At 39.6% G+C, this 21508-nt stretch overlaps 1 protein-coding gene across 1 annotated transcript in view; it reads right to left on the bottom strand.

Moving 5' to 3' along the window:
- Nucleotides 1-21417, bottom strand: part of CIT (citron rho-interacting serine/threonine kinase) — a 94697-nt gene extending 73280 nt beyond the window's left edge. The window contains exons 1-9 of the mRNA XM_044990343.1: nt 21387-21417; nt 18119-18243; nt 16893-17034; nt 15220-15395; nt 14376-14477; nt 13560-13702; nt 12455-12548; nt 7762-7965; nt 7162-7315 (exon numbers count right to left, since the gene is read on the bottom strand). Coding sequence (XP_044846278.1) covers nt 7162-7315; nt 7762-7965; nt 12455-12548; nt 13560-13702; nt 14376-14477; nt 15220-15395; nt 16893-17034; nt 18119-18214 — 1111 coding nt within the window. The 5' untranslated portion in view covers nt 18215-18243; nt 21387-21417. The remainder of the gene's footprint in view (nt 1-7161; nt 7316-7761; nt 7966-12454; nt 12549-13559; nt 13703-14375; nt 14478-15219; nt 15396-16892; nt 17035-18118; nt 18244-21386) is intronic.
- Between the last annotated feature and the right edge of the window lie 91 nt (nt 21418-21508).

Here is a 21508-nt window from a genome sequence, read left to right as displayed (position 1 = left end):
TAACAGAAAAGGAAGGTATATATTATAACTCTATATAAGACCGTATCATTTAATATTTAACAGATTTGTTCAAGCTAGAAATAAAGAGAGAGATTGAATCTCACCTTTCATCAGAAAGTAGTGGGAATCTACAGAGGAACCATTCTCAGGCAACTACAATTAAAGGCAAGAAACTTTCCTCTCACCATTAACAAGTATCTTCTAAAAGTCCCCACTCAGACTACAGTCTTATGCTTAAAATAAGTATAGAGATAAAAGATAAATAGCACTCAATGAAAGAACAACAGAAGCAAGGAGGAACAAGATACATCACAATATCCAATAGCAACATCTTCATATGGTTGAAGAAAGCTAAAGATGGAAAGTAAATAGGACTTTTAGAAAGAGAAAGCTAATTTTAATATTACATTTTCTACTGCAATTTCTTCTGATGTTTAATAAAAGCTCTGCACAAAAGGAGACACACACAGAGAAAGCTAGCTGAAAGGGAAGAAACCTGAATTTGCCCTTTGCTTTGCATCTCCTGAAGAGGCATTCATGTGAGAAGAGCTATTACCAACCTAACACAGTTGAGAAGCTCTTCTTTCTAACCTTGTTACCATATTACTATCAAGAAACAATGGCAAGGAAAAAAAGAAAGTCATTAAACACACCTCTGGCTGCAAGTGGATCAGAACTGCTGACAGTGACTGAAAGGGGAAAATGAATTTCTTCAGAGGTAGGTTTCAGACCACTTTGGATGAGAAGAGACTCACAGGAGGGAGAAGGGACACACTTGGAAAGAGGTATGCTAGATCCGCTTTGCTTGGCTGCTTTTGATAATTACTTGGTAATGTCTTTAGATTCCTTTATTCCTGAGATTAAGGCATTCCCCTGCTTGTCTCTTGAAACTGCCTGTAAAATAATTGGTGCGGCTTATATAACAGGCTGAGAAAAGGGAGCAATTTGGTTGGTTAACAAGGTTTAAATGCATGTCTATGAAAGGGTCCTTGGGTAACCAGAACTGGCCAATTATTTCTTGTTAAAAACCAGAGAATTCTCATTCCTCTATAATTATGGTATCCTCAAAATAGGATGAAGACTAGCAAATACAAAGGTGTAAGTGTGTTCATATTGAGGCTATTCTCAAGTGCGTCTTTAAAAAATAAGAACGCTTAAAAGAGGTCATAGTAAGACTCTGGGAACTGAATAGCAAATGCATGCCATTGCATCTGGCAAAACTAAAGATTTGTTCAGGAGATTCATATTTTTTCCCTCTACAGGTTTATTCAAAAAGAAACAAAACTATGCTACAAACAGGATATTCTAATCCTGAAACTTTAATCTTATAAAAACTGATTGATACATGGATCATTTTCTGCCTGTAATATGTTGCAAGTAAACAGCACATGCGGTCATTATTTAAATGCCTTCTAGAGAACTGCACATTACATAAGAATCAATTGCTTACTCAGATACCCTTCTTGTGGAGGAAGTATATAACCCTCATCCACCTGTTCTAAAGAATGACTTCTGGAGGTAAGGGGGTGTCATATGCTGATAAATTAAAAAATAGCACTGCAGTAATTACTCAGCTTATCACCATCTTTATGATTACACTAAATGAAAAACAGGTTTTGAACTGTGTTAATATGTGTATTTATGCCAGTTCAAGGCATAATACAATCAACTCCATCATTTCAAATTATTTCCATGTAACTTTAGAGATTGGATGCTGCATTTCCCTGGGATTCCCCTCTTCTAGGTCAAAGACAGACCTTACTGGACTAGGGGATTTGGAGGAACTACAGAATAGAAATGTATCTCGTATATAATCTGTTCTTCCCAGTGTCAAAAATGTATACTGCCTTTCCAATGGCAAGTAGATTGAGCATTAGTATCTTGTGCTTTCAGTAATAGTTATGGAAAACCCAAAGGACAGCATCAGCTCTGAATTACATCTTTAAGAATATTTGATCTAGAAACGCCTAACTACAAAAGGTTATAATACACAATAGGCCTATCCCAGCTATAAACAATATTCACTAACTGTACAAGATGCTACTTTAGAATCTTTTCCATTGTTTGAAGGCAATTATCTTCCCAAGATATATTCTTATTTCAGTTAACAGCAGTGTCACTCCAAATTTGTGTTGGCTTCAGTTGCTGCCTACCAAACTGGTGATTAATAAAAAGAAAAAACAAATCATGTATTTTTTATTACTGAAGACCAACAATATCTTAGTGAAAAAAAATACAAAATGTAATGGTTATCACCATATAATATAAAAACAATGCAAATAAGTAATTTGAGAACTACATGCCATGTGCCAAAAAAGTGAGTAAATTTATAAGATACAAGACACTATAGTAGATGGCAAAAAGCCCTAATTTTTCCTTAAGCCCATTCTAAAATATTCACACACAAGTTTTTTCTCCCTCATCAGTACAGCAGACAACAAATAGAATGGTTCAGGTCATACTAACTTATGCCATACTAGAAACATTTCAGCAAGGTCTTTCTGCTTTTAGATGTGAAAAAGCCATCTTTTATCTGGGGGACCATGCAGAAAAGGGACGCAGACAGCAAGCAGGAATTCCATGAGCTAAATTCTTATGGACCCTTGTGAAATTGCCTCTAAGAGACACCATTTTTCTGGAGGACACATCTGTGTACACAACTGCAGTTACAAACCATGTGGGGTTGTATGCGTGGCAACATGAACTAGTGTGCAGAGCCCACATATATGGGAAGAACTCAGATCTCAATCACAGTTCATTTTTGCCCAAGTATTAAATTTAAGAACCTCTCTTTTCTCAACCGTTTAAACAGACAGGATAGTCTCTCCCTGATGAAAGCAGAAACTAGCCCTTTTTTGACCCCCTTGTAACTTCACCCAACCTAAAAAAATTTAAAATATTTTAGGACAATGATCAGTTTTTTCTGGAAAGTTGCCAATAAGGCATTTGGGAGATACGAGGGCTCAAAAATGAGATGATCTCAATTCTGGAATATCTGAAGTGAACTTTAAAAGCCTGACAAGTTTGACAAGTTCCTGACATTCAGCTATCCAGATTTAATTTGTGGGAAACATTCCCACAATGTACATCTTGCAGAATAGACTATCATATTGTAAGGATGCATGATTTGGAGTCACTTATACTGGTAAACTGTTCCTGAGACCCCATTTCTCAAAAAAAATACATTACATAAATACCTCAATATCATACAAACTTCATGCAAAGAGAAACAGGAAGATATGTCTTTTCGAGTAGTTTTCACATTTCCTCTCTCTGCCATATTCTCCCTGGTTGTGTTTCCCCTGTTCACTAACCTTTTCTACAACTCACTTTCTGCTTGCTATTCTTAAACATTTTATCCTGCTTATTAAACTATCATCTTTCATCAGGAGGGTACTTCTGAAAATCCCAAGTAATTGCTTCAGTTTCCTTTGCTTTTCAATTTCCCATATTCAAATGCTACTCCAAACCTTACAGAATCCTCTGATATGAACACTCTTTCCTGTTCTCTGCTAAGAGGGGTATGCAGCCAAAACATTTGGCTTGCTGTATGAAAGAGCAATAATGGGGGGAAAAATATCACTATTGTCGGGGACTCGAACCCCAACAGCGAAGTTCGTTGTCTGACCGCAGAGCACTATGTATTTGGCTACATTGTCCATTGCCATTAACAAGAAGAGTGATCTTCCCAAAGCCATGAGATCATTCTTCAGGCCAGGTCAGAAAAGAACAAATGCTTCAGCACCAATAGATTCACTTGGATCTCTCCTCTGTTATGACACTACCTCAGGCATCACAGATTGGGAAGAATGAATACAGTGGATTTTTTTTTTTTTTTTATGAAGCCATTTCTCCAGAGGTAGTGTCCAGCTCTCTATCACACACCTTCCTTTGCACCAAGATGTAAAGTTCCTTCCTTTCTTCTCAGATACTTTTGGATTAATTTCTTACAGGTCAATATTCTGCCCTGCCCTTCAAGACCTTCTGTTAGTTGCTGCGCTGTTAGTTACTACTATGACTGCTGCCATTTTCCTTTGGACTTTGCCAAAGAGCAACTACAGGACAATCCCCAAAGGAAATACTGTCCTTGCCCTGTGTGTTTTGTATTTAGATTAAGGCAAAAATCCTCCTGACCACTTCTCAACTGTACTTCATGAGATTAAGTTTGTAATTTTAGATTAGCCATTTAATTTGAATGTAAATTACTGACTTTAAAAAACAATGAAATATGAAACTACAGTTATGAAAAGCTTATTGGATAGCTTGCAATCTTCTGGCCAGTAAGCAAGCAGCACATAATACCCAGTGTCCTTCATCTCTCTTATTCTGTATTCTTTTATATACTTTAAAGAGCAATGTTCTGAATTTTCCAGTCTAAAGCCTGATTATTATTTAACTGACAGATAAGTATAATTATTCTGGCTACCAATATAATTTTTACTCTATGTAAAATACTAAATACACAATCCAAACCTTTTGCAGTACATTATGTCAAGTAAATCAACATGCAATCTTTAGGAAGTGAATGTTCTGTAATAATAAACTTCAGTAAACAGCAAAAGTAAATAAATACAGGGCAAGGACAGCACTAACAACGAAAAGCTTTTTCAAACACCTACTGGAGTAGGTTCAGCTGGCTGACCTGGGGGCTTACGTAGAGCTGCATTCTACTTCTACATTTAGGAGCTGACTTTAGATTCCAGCTGCCTGAACCCATGGAGGTTGGAAGCTTTATAGAAGTGACTATCTCAGGGGAAGAGAAGATACGGTTTAAATGCAAATCCAATAATTGGTTTATAAGTTCCCATAACAACAAAAAGTTAAAGGATGTTTTTGTCAGTATTAACAGCACAAATTCTAAGCTGAAAGGGGTAGAGTTAGGCTGATTATCTAGGAGCTTAAATAGCCCCAGTTACAACAGTGATGGAGTACCTCCCAAATACTTAGGAAGTAACACACTAACTATCACTTTCTTCCTTCTCATCCTGAAAGAGAAATAACATGATTGTTTTATAGGTGAGTATCTGTGTGCGTGCATATAGAACTTATTTAGCGAAAGACATGTCAAAGGAATAAGTTTTACATTTTATTCTGAAAGTGGTTAGGTTCATGATCAGCAGCTCATGGGTGTGAGCTCCATCGGCTATGTCTAGCTCCTGTGAAAGTTCTAGAGGGGAGGGATAGCTCAGTGGTTTGAGCATTGGCCTGCTAAACCCAGGGTTGTGAGTTCAATCCTTGAGGGGGCCACTTAGGGATCTGGGGCAAAAATTGGTCCTGCTAGTGAAGGCAGGGGGCTGGACTCAATGACCTTTCAAGGTCCCTTCCAGTTCTAGGAGACTGGTATATCTCCAATTATTACCTTTATTACTTCCTGCTCTCACAACTATCCCACTACTGGTTGACAGTTTCATTGCTCCAGTTGATCATAGCTGTCATGAGAAGTCAAGCTGATGGAGAGAACAGCAATCTTTCTGGAAGCTAACTCCTGACAGCTCTGAATAGTAAGACAGACACTGACCTGGACAAACTTAGTTAATGGGGAACAAGTACAGAGAGCAAAGCACCAGGGTGATGTATTCATTCTGTTGCTAAAAGCAGAAGTACTGCTGTGTTTTGTACCAATTACAGCTTTTTCATGGGGTATGGCTTCATTCCTACATGAGTCGTAATAATTTAGCCTATAGGTCACAACTGTATTGATCTCAGCATGGCTAGGTCTGTATGTAACAGACTAGGGCACAATTTACTGTCCAGTTACAGATGGAAATAGGTTTGGAGGTTTTGGGGGGTTGGATTTTTCCTTTTTGCTCACATGGCTATTTGGACATTCAAAAGAACCCCAAGAATGCCTAACAATTGAATAGTCAGTCAGCATCATTGTTCTCCTGTGAAGTGGCAAGGCAACACCAACTAACTTGGGCAGTTTCCAGAATGCCAGACAAGCAGATTGCCAAGGTGGCACTGGAATGGATTCCAATTCACCATTTTCCACAGCATCCAAAGTACCTTTGAAAAGATTAAGGTCTAAACTCAATCAATATAGGAACCTCGAGAACAAAAACTGGTGAACTAGTAGAGATGGCTCAAGGGAAAGATGAAACGTGAGCTGAAATCTGCACCAGACATGCTGAAATAAGAAGAAACTTCTCAATCAAAACTCAGTGATATTATAAAGGTAACAACCAACAGTTTTGATAGAATAGCTGTTCTAAAAGTTTAGGATTCTTGAAGCTGAAAAGAAGGAGAGAGTCAATATTCAACCCGAGAATCCCCAAAGTAAGAGGACAAATAGTCATCTGAGGCTGGCAGTCTCAGCCTAATAGTAATCATAGAATCTAGACTATTCTCATGGTGCTTAATAATCAGAGTAGCCAATCTGTTTAGCTCTGTACCAAATGTAAGGAAGACATGGTCCTTGCCCCAAGGATTTCACAGTTTAAATAACTGAATAGTATTCTAAAAATCAGAGGTTCAAGGACCACTGGTGAATGAAGTACTTGGCTTCACATGTGGTGCTGGCGCCTCAGTATTTCCAGCAGCTAAATTGCATTACTTTCCTAATATTACAGGCATTGTTTACAAGGAAAAGTATTTGCCACACAGGTGTTTATTCTATCACCAGGGGAGGTGGACTGCACAATTGTGAACAGGCATGTCCACAAGAAAATCTCTATTTAGATGTGATCCACACTATGAAAAAGTTTGGGAATCCCTGTTCTACTTTAATTTCTAGTAGCATAAACTCCATTCTGATAGCATCCCTGACATAGGTCACTACAAACAGAAGGTAAAAGGAGCATGATTCATATATAACAAATTGAATCACGAGGTGGTAAGAGGAGAGAAAATTAATAAACTACAAAACAAAAACAAAATAAAGGTGTAGGCAGACTGGAGTGGGGAAGAGTTGCAGGAATACATTTGTATTTTATATCATTCTTTACTTAAATTTTCACCTGTGAGGTTATAACATACAGTATATTAACACAGCCTGGCCATAAAACAGAATAAATAAATCATTCCTCAAAACATTTATGCTGTCATAATACAGTACTGCTTCTTTTTTTAATGATTAATCAGTTCAAACACTCAGCAAATACTCATTTTACTCATACCCACATGTTATCAAGGACCTTTTTAATATAATATTGTTCTGCTTACTATTACGGATGTTATTCCAGTCAATTTTAGAGAAGAATGGATGGCAGCAGAGACCCTCATAATCAAGCCTCTCCTTTGGCCCACATAGCAGACTCTGGACCAGATCAAGAAATTCATTACTGACTTTCACATCTTCTGGGAACTTCAAGAACCTCTGCATTTGAAATAAAAATATTTCTTTGCTCAGTAGGAAAACAGAATCTGAAGCTGTTAGGTTCAAATCTTCATTAACCTCAGATATGCCAAAAACTTTAAGGTTCAAGATGGGAATGAAAGTATTTTGCTAATAGATACTTTGTGACAATTTCACAGTGCATCAAAGAAGATCTTATCAATACTACAGCATGACACAGAGAAATCTTTCTTAACTGATGAATTGCATAGACAATTCTTATAATAATTAGTGAAGTAACCTGAGATAGTCAAATGACTGACATACATTCAAGGAGAATATGGGAAACATTTTCAATACATGTTTCATAGAACTCTTAGAATGTGACAAAGTAACAGACATCTAGGTCCTCCTTTTTCCAGCTGTAGAAAAAAGGAATTTTTAGTTCTAGCCTTCTTTATCCTGAAATATAGGAAAGGCCTCTCTACCTGGAAGTTCATGATGTTATTAAAGGTTTTTGTTGAGGTCCCTTCAGTGAATGGAGATTTTCCATAAATCATATCATAAGCAATGATTCCCAAAGACCACCAATCGCACTCTGGGCCATGTGAAGCTTTACCATCCCCGTTCAAAACAGTTAGCATCTCTGGTGCCATGTAGTCTGGGGTGCCAACAGGCAGCCTGGCATTCACCTGGAAATAAAGACATTGCATGTGAAGTTACAGTTTTGCCCTCGATTATTTTCCCGGCACTGAAATTAATTTTTCATCATGCTTATAAAAAACAGAGGCATCTGGTTTTACACCACTGTTTACAAGTAAATTAATAAGTAGGAGCTTTCCCATAAAAGAATCAGAGAGCAAGATAATTAATATAGAGTTAGTTACAGTGTTGGGGAAACCGAAAATTAATAACTTCCGATAAAACTATTCACCACATGGAGTGAGTTAACATAGATTAAAAGAGCTAATTGTTTCTACAAACCACATACAACTGAAGTAACCAAGACTTATAATGTTGCATTCTAAAGAGCATGAGGTACCACATATACTAACCTCTGATGTTTTAAGTGGTATGCATAGCCCAGTGATGCAACTTTCACTGACATTATTGGGAGTGTAGAGCTAAATTCTCATACACAAGTGAAATTTAGGGATCAACATTTCTCAGCATGACTTCCTGGCCTTACACTTCATCCATCATTCTCCCCTACTATTCCATTCTGCGTATGCCACCAGAAACTAAAATTTACTGGAATCCTGGTCTCTGAAGTGCTCTGAACAGGTTCTTCAGGAATCAGAATTACAGTCATTTTCACACTGCTACTGGCAAAAGGATGAAACAAAACAGCAGGGGAGAGCAACGCAATAGTCAGGAGGTTGAAGAAATAGAAGACATGAGAAAAAGGAGAAAAGAGTGAACATGAAAGGTAATAAGAAGGTACGGGGGCTCTGCTAAAAGAAAGATTTGGAAGATACAAAAGTACAGTATACAAGAGAAGATCACGATAAAGAAAGGCTCTTTATATAAATTCCAAATATACACAACAAAAGCAGGCTCTAGACTAGAAATGTATATTTTATTTATAAATACAGCTTCTAAATATTTTAATTTCAAATTCTCACTTCTTAAAATATACACAGTATTTTAAATTTAGAAACAGCTTGGAAAAAAAAAACTAAACCTAAATAAGGTTTTATTCACTTAGAAAGCAATGTGTTCAGAAACTAACCCCAGAATACTGCAATATGACTACTTTTAAAACTGGAGTATCAGTAGAGTTCAAGATATGCCACCTTCGTGCACACTTTGAATACATTTAGCCCTGATTCCGCAAGACTTATAAGTACATAACCACCACCATTCTGGGTCAGACCAAAGGTCCATCTAGCCCAGTATCCTGTCTTCCGACAGTGGCCAATGCCAGCTGCCCCCGAGGGAACAAACAGAACAGGTAACCATCAAGTTATCCATCCCGTCACCCATTCCCAACTTCTGGCAAACAGAAGCTAGGGACACCATCCCTATCCATCCTGGCTAATAGCCATTGATGGACCTATCCTCCATGAACTTATCTAGTTCTTTTTTGAACCCTGTTATAGTCTTGGCCTTCACAACATCCTCTGGCAAGGAGTTCCACAGGTTGACTGTGCGTTGTGTGAAAAAATACTTCGTTTTGTGTGTTTTAAACCTGCTGCCTAGTAATTTCATTTGGTGACCCCCTAGTTACTGTGTTATGAGGAGTGAACAACACTTCCTTATTTACTTTTTCCACACCAGTCACAATTTTATAAACCTCTATCATATCCCCCCTTAGTCATTTCTTTTCCAAGCTGAAAAGTCTCAGTCTTATTAATCTCTCCTCATAGGGCAGCCGTTCCAGACCCCTAATCATTTTTGTTGCCCTTTTCTCAACATTTTCCAGTTCCAATATATCTTTTTTTGGATGGGGCGACCACATCTGCATGCAGTATTAAAGACATGGGCATACCATGGATTTATATAGAGGCAATATGATATTTTCTGTCTTATCATCTATCCCTTTCTTAATGATTCCGAACATTGTTTGCTTTTTTGACTGCCACTGCACATTGAGTGGTTGTTTTCAGAGAACTATCCACAATGACTCCAAGATCTCTTTCTTGAGTGGTAACAGCTAATTTAGACCCCAACATTTTATTTTTATTTATTTTTATATATATATAGTTGGAATTATGTTTTCCAATGTGCATTACTTTGCATTTATCAACACTGAATTTCATCTGCCATTTTATTGCTCAGTCACCCAGTTTTGTAGCTCTTCGCAATCTGCCTGGGACTTAACTATCTTGAGTAGTTTTGTAACATCTGCAAATTTTGCCACCTCACCATTTACCCCTTTTTCCAGATCTTTTGTGAATATGTTGAATAGGACTGGGCCCAGTACAGACTCCCGGGGGACACCACTATTTACCTCTCCATTCTGAAAACTGACCATTTATTCCTACCCTTTGTTTCCTATCTTTTAACCAGTTACCAATCCATAAGAGGACCTTCCCTGTTATCCCATGACAGCTTACCTTGCTTAAGAGAGTTGGTGAGAGACCTTGTCAAAGGCTTTCTGAAAATATAAGTACACTGTATCCACTAGATCCCCCTTGTCCACATGCTTGTTGACCCCCTCAAAGAATTCTAGATTGGTGAAGCATGATTTCCCTTTACAAAAACCACGTTGACTCTTCCCCAACAAATTATGTTCATCTATATATCTGATCATTTTGTTCTTTACTATAGTTTGAATCAGTTTGCCCAGTACTGAAGTCAGGCTTACTGACCTGTAATGGGTGGGATCGCCTCTGAAGCCCTTTTTAAAAATTGGCAGCACATTAGCTATCCTCAAGTCATTTGGTACAGAAGCTGATTTAAATGAGAGGATACAGACTACAGTTAATAGTTCTGCAATTTCACATTTGAGTTCCTTCAGAACTCTTGAGTGAATACCATCTGGTCTTGGTGACCTATTACTGTTTAGTTTATCAATTTGTTCCAAAACCACCTCTAATGACACCTCAATCTGGGACAGTTCCTCAGATTTGTCGCCTAAAAAGAATGGCTCAAGTTTGGTTATCTCCCTCACATCCTCAGCTGTGAAGGCCGATGCAAAGAACTCATTTAGTTTCTCTGCAATGGCCTTATCGTCCTTGAGTGCTCCTTTAGCATCTGGATCATCCAGTGGCCCCACTGGTTGTTTAGGACGCTTCCTGCTTCTGATATACTTAGCAATTTATTTTTTTTATTATTACTTTTTGAGTCTTTGGCTAGCTGTTCTTCAAATTCTTTGTTGGCCTTCCTAATTATATTTTTACACTTCATTTGCCAGAGTTTATGCTCCTTTCTATTTTCCTCAATAGGATTTAACTTCCACTTTTTAAAGGGTGCCCTTTTGCGCCTCTTACTGCTTCTTTTACTTTGTTGTTTAGCCACAGGGGCACTTTTTGGTTCTCTATGTTTTTTTAATTTGGGGTATGCATTTAAATTGAGCCTCTATTATGGTGTCTTTAAAAATTTCCATGCAGCTTGCAGGGATTTCACTTTTGGCACTATACCTTTTAATTTCTGTTTAACTAACTTCATTTTTGTTAAGTCCCCCTTTCTGAAATTAAATGCTACAATGTTGGGCTGCTGTGGTGTTTTCCCCACCACAGGGATGTTAAATTTAATTATATTATGGTCACTATTACCAAGCAGTCCGGCTATATTCACCTCTTGGACCAGATCCTGTGCTCCACTTAGGACTAAAGAATTGCCTCTCCTCTTGTGGGTTCCCAGACTAGCTGCTTCAAGAAGCAGTCATTTAAGGTGTCAAGAAACTTTATCTCTGCATCCCATCCTGAGGTGACATGTACCCAGTGAATACAGCGATAGTTGAAAACCCCCATTATTATTGCGTTTTTTATTTTAATAGCCTCTCTAATCTCCCTGAGCATTTCACAGTCACTATTACCATCCTGGTCAGGTGATCGGTAGTATATCCCTACTGCTATGTTCTTATTATTAGAGCATGGAATTACTATCCATAGAAATTCTATGGTACAGTTTGGTTCATTTAAGATTTTTACTTCATTTGACTTCATTTTTACCACATAAATAGTTCCAATGAAATCCATTGGACTACACAATTGCTTAAGTTCTCCACATGTTTAAGTATGTTGATGAGTCAGGGCCTTCCTGAGAAAAAAGCCCTTAGACCCTTTCATGTGATTTTCTTATCCTGGATTTCTGAAAAGTATGCGTACAAGTAGTATTGTCCACTCAAATGTTTTAGTGGGAACTTTTGTGATACCTATGCAAAATACCTTTTAGAGAAAAATAAAGGAAAATCAAAAGCTACAAAGATCTTTTAAAGTATGAATTCACATTGTAACACAGCCTTAGTGCCATGAGAAGGGAAGCACTGTAAAAGATTTGTCCTTTCCCTACCCACAATTGAAAACTTGTATAAGCTAATCTGGTTACAGATCTACCTACAGCTATGGAAGACACTTCAAAGACGAAAAGTGTTAAGTTTTCATTAATATTCCATATTAGACAGGAAAGACAAAAGAATAAAGTATCAACAGTCAGGAACGGACATGAATTTGGTTTTCATTTTTAACTGAAGTATCCAAACAAGACAGACAAAGTTTATATACACTTTATTACCGTTTTGTTCGCTGTCATTTTGGCAGCTGACCCAAAGTCCACAAGTTTAATGTGTCCTAGTCGGTCAATGAGAACATTCTCTGGTTTGATATCTCTGTAAGTAAGCACAACACAATCAATAATCTCTCTATGCCAGTCAGTAGCTGTTCCTCGCTGTCACTTCTACATAACATCTCCTTACTACTCAATCTGTGTCTCCTTAATTGCATGCTGTTCTTCATAACCCTACATAGGGATTCTGTGGGGTCCAGACTTCCAATTGTTGCTCCACTCACAACTTTGGTTTTAGGCAGTCAGCTACTGAGTTTTCCCCACTGGAGGGTGGAGGAACCAACAATTAATAACAAATGTATTTCTTCCACCAGAAAGAAAAGAGATGAGACGAGCTGCTGTTGCATTGCTATTTCATGACACATCAATGTGCTGAACTTGAATGGCAATGCAATATCACATGGTTCTCAAATCAAATCCTTAGAACCAACTTATTTTGTTGTTCTTTCAAACGCTATTCAAAGCCAAGTAGTCTTCCAGTTGTTAAAAGTCTGCGTCCTGCTGCCCTGCATGCAGCAGCTGCTGTTGGTTGGGACATATGTGTTGTCTGTCCATACAACTGAACACTTGGAGTGAGTATCAGATTGTAATAACATCCATGTACCATGGTGATGGGTTCCTTAGAAATTCTTGTAATACATACATGCACTCAAGTACTCTAACATACTATATTGGCTTTGTTTTTCCAAATCACTCATCTCACCTCAATAATCTTTAACAGTGCAAATCATTTATTTTATTATTTGGTGCCAAAAACATGCCAACTCAAGTGTGGTAAAATGTCTTCGTATTTCTATAATACGAAACAATGTAACTGAGCTTCCAAACATATCTGTCGCCATCCTTTCATATTAGTTTCAGAGTTTACATCAAACTTAATGCCTTCAGCTACAACTGCAGCTGGAGTATAATTCGTTTTCTAATTTTTTTCCTAACACGTATGAAAGACAGACCTTGGAATAGATGTTCTATGAGATTTGGAGTTCACCACTCCAATATTCATTCCAGAATTATGATAAAATCGTAAGTGTATTTAAAAGAGATGCCCACCTACCGGTGTACATAGCCCATCTGATGGACACTGTGAATGGCCAAAACCAGCTCTGCTAAATAAAATTGCACCATACGTTCATCTAGTTGGTCTTCATATCGGTTTAAGAGTGACAATAAGTCTCCTCCAGGTTGATACTCCATAACCTGAATGAAATTTTAGAGACAGGGTTGTAGTTCAGACACACAAAAAGACATCCCATTAAGCCCTTAAATACTACATAGGCCAGATAATCTTATAGTTAGGCTTGGAAGGATTGTATTTTATCAGTAAATGTAGATAAACATCAATTTCACCGTACATACACAAATCAATTGAAAACTATATCCATTGATGATAGAAATTTACAGCTAGGCTAAGAAAGAAAAATGTTGCTTATTAGAGTTTAAGGTTAAAATTTTGACATACAGTGTTGACAGTTTCTTGTTTTAACATTTATAAAGCTTTAACTTTTTGAATCTTAGTGTCTGTCGTTAAATAATTGTCTGACACACACCCCATTGCCTGACTCTGCATAATTTCCAACAACTGCAAAAATATAAATCAATAAAAATCTTAGAAAAAAAGCTTACGACCTATAATTTTGCACAACTCTGAAAAGTTAAATTGATAAAAATAGAAAAATGCTTAAAATAAAAAAAAAAACAATATTATCCATTGAAATTATAAAAAAAAAAATTCTGCCAAGCCTACTTATAGTGTAGGAGAATTTACAGAAGGAAAGGTTCAACTTCCAGCCACCATAATGCTGTTTAATAAAAAAAGAGAGAAAAGTTCAACCTTAAATACCACAGAAGAGAAAAAAAAATCTACACTTACCAAGTAGAGATTTTTTTTGTCCTGAAACGCATAGTGTAACTGTGGGATCCAAGTACCGCTACTCCGAGATAATATACTCAGTTCTGCTTCAAAAAATGACACCTACAAAAAAAATGGATTAGTTTTAATCCCAATAAAAAGTAGCAGAACGGATTAGAATTCCCTAGCTCCAGAGGAACATCCATCATTGCCATAAGCTTATAACGTGCCATTTATTCAAAAATTACTTACAAACCATCATCTGCCACTAACCTGCTGTGTGATCTGGAAAAGTCATTTCACCTCTCTGTACCTCTATTTCCCTTCCCACACTTCATTGCCTTGTTTGTTTAGATAGGAAACTCTCCAGGGTAACACCATCTCTCATTATGCATTTGCACAATATTTAATATAATGAAGCCCCAATCTCATTTGGCACTTTTAGGCACTTCCATAATAAAAATAGTAAATAATACCACCACCCAGTTGAGGAAAAACAAAATCAGACAAGAACAAGAACCCATGCTAGCACAATTAGGACTGAGCATCCTATAACCAATTCTGCAAAAAATACATAGTGAAACATTACATGACAATGCTACCTTAAATGCAATTCATTCAGTAAAATTTCCATCAATCTAGTTAATCCCAAATCACCCCAAACACCATGAGGTGGAATTTATTGTTGAAATATTAGTGTAATTCTTTATTATATCATTTTACTCCAAGTTAGAACCATCTTTCCCATCAGAGTTTTTAATCAAAGTTTAATAATAGAGGACAGAAAATGCTCACGGCCACTAGGTCACCTTTTGCAGGTCTGCTGACATAATTAAAAGAATATACCATAAATGAATGCACATACATGTTCTCGTGCCAACAAGGATTCCTTGTTCATCACCTTCATAGCATAGACATCACCAGTCACTTTCTCTCTCACCACCTGTACTTCTGCAAAATGACCACTTCCCACCAGACTTTTTACTTCAAAATCCTTCACGCTGGGCAGCAGTTCCCGTAACTCAGCTACAGTCTCTGAATCTGAACAAAATGGAAGTTATTTTACATTAGGCAAGTGACATTTTGTGATGATTACAGTTCTAGAAAAGGAAGAAATACTCCTTTAGTTCCAAGCCCTCAATAAGTATTAAATCACTTTATAATTTGCTTGTTTACTTACATCAAGCAAAATTAATTTTTTAAAAATGCAAATGCAAAGTTATGATTGTGATTTTAGAGTCAGGAAATTCAAAGATAGTTTGCACAGCAACCATAACTCAGCCCCTTTCATAGCATCAGAGAAATCAGAAATAAGGGAGACCTATTAGACCATCTCAATCATTCTCTGCCAATACAAGATTAGTTTCTATACTGCAGGGGTATAGACCCCTCAGTGGGTCGCAAGGTTATTACATGGGGGTCACGAGCTGTCAGCCTCCATCACCAAACCCCGCTTTGCCTCCATCATTTATAACAGTGTTAAATATAAAAAAAAATGTGCTTTTAATTTATAAGGGGGTGTCAGATTCAGAGGCTTGCTGTGTGAAAGGGGTCACCAATGCAGAAGTTTGAGAACCACTGCTATACTGTGTTACAGTACTTTGTCCAGTCTAGTTTTAGAAGTCAAATAGCAGGGTTTTCACCACTTCCTCACAACGTCCCTTGAGAGAGACTATTCTATAATCTAATAGCAATTACTAGCAATTTTTTCTTGATATTCAGCCTAAATTTTCCTTTGCTCAGTTTATCCCATTATTCCTTGTTATACTTCCTTGGATCATGATAATCAATTCCTCTCTCTCCATTATTTTAGTCTTCAAACACTAGTAGTTTCACTCTACATGTAATCCTTGGAAGTCATCAGATGGAACTATTATAGATAGTCATAAACTCTGTTTAACTAAATGTTGTGCAATTAGATCTTAGCAAAAATGCTAGTTGACTGTAATGCAGTTCTCTTTAGAATCTCAGCATATCACTGTAAAATGAGTTTACTCTGACTGAAAAAAATTCTTAGGTGCCAACCTACTGCTTACAGGATATACCCACCAACCCGCTCACATACACAAAACACCATGCATAATACATGGTATCTAAAATATTACACCAGGCTAAAATAATTAAATATTTATCTTCCTTCTTAAATAAGTCCTTCCAAGCCTTTAATTATTCTCATATTCTCCAAATTCCTTCCAATTTGTTCACATCTGTCAATGGTTTATAGCCAGAACAATTCTGTATGCAGTACTCTAAGGGGCTTAGAATAGAACTATATCATAACTACAAAATCACATTAGAAAAGATGCACTTTAAATCCTTCAACTGACTGTGCAGGTGGACCTTTGCATATGTACAGAGCTCCAATAAGTTCAGGAGACTGCCACATAAATGCAGGAGATGCCCATACAAAGTAATTTACAGGAGCAAATCAAAGACAGCAATATTAATGCTTTATGCATTTAAGTTTGTTATTTAAATGCCCATACTTTTAACTACTATCCATCAAATTAGTTCTAGAATTAGTCTCAGAAAACTTACACTTTTTTACAAAGTTGCCTACATGTTTAATTTTCATTAAAGCAGGATTGCTGCATTCTTCAAAAAGAACGAATAGGGAATCAAGGATGCCTTCCCGGGAGAGAGGAGACATCTGCTGTTGAGTCACAAAGGGTGGCTTCCCCTGAAAAAAAGCAACAGCAGATGGAGTCTCAGACAATAATGAAAAGCCTCAAATCAATAACATATGTATAGGAACAGACTATATATTATCCATAACCAAAAAAACCTCGCTGCTTCACAAATTAAACAAATAATATTTTAGAGGTTTGTTTTAAATACATCAGATAGTGATTAGTGATGCACACAACTATTACAAATGTTTTACTTTTTTCCTTGAAAACTCAAAAAAGGCAGCTAAAAGGCCAAATCACATCATTTGTGTTCTTTTTCTAGGTCCTCTGAATGCTTCTGATTTAAGTTGTCCTATTTTTATACTAGCCCATGGATTTTGCCATGTGCTTCAGGAATATCTAGGCCAGCAGTTCTCAAACTGTGGGTTGGGACTCCAGAGTGGGTTGTGACCTCATTTTAATAGGGTCGTCAGTGCTGGCATTAAGCTTGCTGGGGGCCCGGGGCCAAGCCCAAGCCCCAGCATTCAGGGCTGAAGCCAAAGCCCAAGGGCTTCAGTCCTGGGTGGTGGGGCTCAGGTTACCAGCCCCCTGCCTGGGCTGAAGCCTTTGGGCTTTGGCCCGTTCCCCACCCCACCCTCACCTGGGGAAGTGGGGCTCGGACAGGCTCAGGCTTCAGTCCCCCTCCTGAGGTCATGAAGTAATTTTTGTTGTCAGAAGTGAGTCACAGTGCAATGAAGTTTGAGAACCCCTGATCTAGGCAATCACCATAGCAACTCTTATTTGAAGTAAAAGGCTGTTTAAATCCTGGACACTAATTGAAAAAAAGATGCTCGAAATGCAGCTAGTTAGTCAAATGATGCTTATGACCACCCTCATCTTCAAGTGTAAGTGAGAAGCCGGCAAAGACTACAGGTCCCAGCATGCAATGTTCCATCTTCATCTCAGAAGAGTCCACTCAGCATCAGATGCTCCATCTTAATCTGAAATCTATAGTATGTGAGCAACAGCTCCATATTAAAAGATGGTCAGCTGCAATCATCTATACTTTATGCAAATTAGGTGCAGACTTTCAGCTTCTAACAAGAAGCCTCTCTATCATGCAGTTCATCAAGTCTGATTCCCGCTTCCCTATACCTGAAAGAGCAGGTTCAGCCGAGAAGCACGGCTAGCTATGGGCTCCATGGAAGCTGGCTCCATCGGACTCCGCGCGGCATATTTAAACTTCAGCATCTTCACAGTTTACCCCAGAAATATACATCCTAAAAAGAAAATTGGAAGGGCTGTCAAGGGGAAATTTTAAAAGAAATCTCGGATAATTTAAGCCAAAAAATTTTTTTGGAGAGACAAATATTAAAAACTAATTAGGGAGAAAGGCTCCATGAAGTCCACTAGGGACCTCATTATTGCTAATATATTTCATGTGGAAGGCTCTGAGCTACGGGTAACAGTACAGAGCCCTACATAGGGCAGGGCGAATAATTGTTTTTTCAGTTCAGTGGGGTGACCTGAACCAATAATATTTTGTTTTTTCTTGTCTACATCAAAAACTGAAAAAGTTTCATTTCAGGTTAGACCCAAAACTAAACATTTTTTTGCACAAAGGGAAGCTAATTAAATCTAGCTAAATGTATAAACGAAATGTCATTTTAAAAAAAATCAAAATGTCTCATTTCCAAAGTGTCCAAAAAGAAATATTTCAACTTCTTTGGAAATTATTCCCTCATTTTTGACTGAAACTATTTGCTAAATTTGACCTGAATTCGTGAACAGGTTCAGTCAATCCAGAATTGCATTTTTTGGTGAATAAACTACTTGCCAAAACAAATTCACCCAGCACTAACTCCAGGATGCATAAGGTCAACAGAAATGTTTGTGATTGTCAAGTTTCAGTTAAAAGAATGTGTTGTTAATCCACCTCCCCACGGAGGTTTGGTCGACCTAACTACATCACACAAGTGCAAAATTTTTCACAACCCTGAGTGATGTAAATAGGTCGATCTAATTTTTAGGCATGGACCACACCTCATATGCTTTAGAGGAGAAATAGCAAACGAGATCATACAACGTGCTGCCAAACATGCAAGATAAAGACATTGAGAATTGAGATAAAGACATTGAGACATCGAATTGGCCCTGTCAACACTGGTTCTTCACTTTTGAGGTATTCCCTTCTCTTCACGTGTCATTATATAATGCCTACATCTGTAACTTTCACTCTATGCATCTGAAGAAGTGAGTTTTTTTACCCACGAAAGCTTATGCCCAAATAAATCTGTTAGTCTTTAAGGTGCCACCGGACTCCTTGTTGTTTTTGTGGACACAGACTAACACGGCTACCCCCTGATAAATGAGAAAAGAGTATCTCTCTTGGCCACAGTTAATTTAAAGGTAACTTATAACTCTAGGAAGAATTATGGCTTCATACACAAGCAGGATCTGTAAACACACACCGTGCCTTTAGTCACGAAGGGAGATTTTCAAAGCTGTTTAGGAAAGTTAGATGTACAACTCCCACTAAACTTATGGGAACTGTGGATCTAAATCCTTGAGACAGCTTAGAAAGTCTCACCTCACAGCAGTGACAGAGGTAACAAAACTTGTTGGTTAACAGTACAGTAGAACCCCAGAATTACAAACACCTGGGGAATGGAGGTTGTTCGTAACTCTGAAATGTTCGTTCGTAACTCTGGACAAAAAGTTACAGTGGTTCTTTCAAAAGTTTACAGCTGCCAACATTGACTTAATACAGCTTTGAAACTTTACTATTCAAAAGAAAAATGCTGCTTTCACTTTTTTTTGGTAGCTTACATTTAACACAGTACTCTACTGTATTTGCTTTTTTTCTTTTGTCTCTGCTGCTGCCTGATTGTGTACTTCGTGGTTGACTGGTCAGTTGTAACTCTGGTGTTCGTAACTTTGAGGTTCTACACAGTAGCGTAGCTAGCAGGCCAGAGGAGCTGTGGGGCGGCAGGCCAGTGCAGAAGCGGCGCCTGCCGGCCGGCACTGCCAACAGCACACCCAGAGGAGCCGTGGGGGGCCGGCTCCTCGGCTCAGGGCTCGGCAGCCAAGCGCTCCCCGCCCCCCGCGTCCCTTGCTAATGCGGCGGGTGGGGGGAGGCGAAAGGGCCCCTGTGCCTTTAAGGCCGCCTGGCTGGCGAGCCCCGCATGGAGCGCGCCGGGAGCAGGCCGGGGACAGGCGGTGGCGCAGGATGGAAGGTAAGCGGGGGCGGGGCGGAGGTCCGGTGCCTTGCACTGTGGGGTCCGGGTGAGGGGCTCTCCAGGGCTGGGCCCGCAGGGCAGGGGCGCAGGCTGTGCTGTCTGGACGAGCGGGGGGGGGCCTCTGGCACAGCGCAGGAGCCTGGGGGACAGGACCCCGTGGGTGGGGCTGGGCAGCACAGCCCGGCAGGGGATACCTGCAGAGCGTGCTGGGCAGGAGAGACTCTCCTGGGACCGCGGGGTATCCGCACCCCCGGGAAGCCCGCAGGAGTCCTGAGCCAGTCCCAGGGTTAATCTGGGGGGAATGGGAGGAGCCAAGAGGGCGTGGCCAGAGGAGGAGCCAAGGGAGGGCACCTTTTTAATGTTTGCTCCCCCTACACTGAAAACCTGGCTACGCCACTGGTTCTACTGTACCTGCTTCATAACCAGGCAGTAGGCCTGTCAGCTAGCCTAGTGCACTCAAATCATAAGGAAAAGACACCTCACTGCAACATTTCATAACCAAATGGTTTAAGGGCCATCCATCCCACCTAGTAAGGCGAGCCCTAGTATATCTGTCACCATCAAACCTTCTGCTCCCAAAGGACAGGCTGAGAGCTGCCCACACCCAAGCGATGCCTCAATGTGTGTGGGGGAGGGGGAGCTGGCAACCCCCTGCCTGAAGGGAGTGGCAGGCCCCCAATGAGAGAATAAGGGGGCTTGACCCCCTCCCTCCCTCCAAGAGAGGGGACTTAAGGGGCTCAGCCCTCCCTGCAGGAAGACCCCAACGCCTAACGAGATGGAAATTGGGGTGGAGGGTTGACACCCCCATCTCTCCAAGGAAAGAGAGGGGAGTGGGGGTAGGCTGACCCCTCCCTGCAGAGAGAGCTCAGCTCCCTCCAAGGGAAGGGATGGGGGCTCGACCCCACGTCCCTAACAAGAGCTGGGGAAGGGGCTACCTCCCTCCAGAAAGACCCCCAATCTCTAATGAGAGGAGACTAATGGGGGGGGGGCTGAGCCACTCCCCCAACTGAAGGAAAAGGGGCGGGTTCCCTAGGTCCAGGGGGAGCCCAGGAAAGTCGGCGGGGAAGAGAGTCCCCTCGCTCCACGGAGGGGCCCGGCTCCCCTATAAACAGACACACACAAACCAGCTCTCCAAGACCTCTTACATTCCCAGCAGCCCCCACGCCCAGGGCCCTTCTACCCACCGCCGCTCCGCTTTGCCGCCATCCAGGTTTGAACGGAGCAAGGGGTAGTGTCCCCATCACCATCATTTCCGGTGACGCGAGGCAGACGTCAGCCTTAGCCAATCCCCAATGTTCCTCCTGGT

This window comes from Mauremys mutica, chromosome 16, assembly GCF_020497125.1.
Source record: "Mauremys mutica isolate MM-2020 ecotype Southern chromosome 16, ASM2049712v1, whole genome shotgun sequence".
NCBI lineage: Eukaryota > Metazoa > Chordata > Testudines > Geoemydidae > Mauremys > Mauremys mutica.
This window is presented reverse-complemented; position numbering and strand designations above follow the sequence as displayed.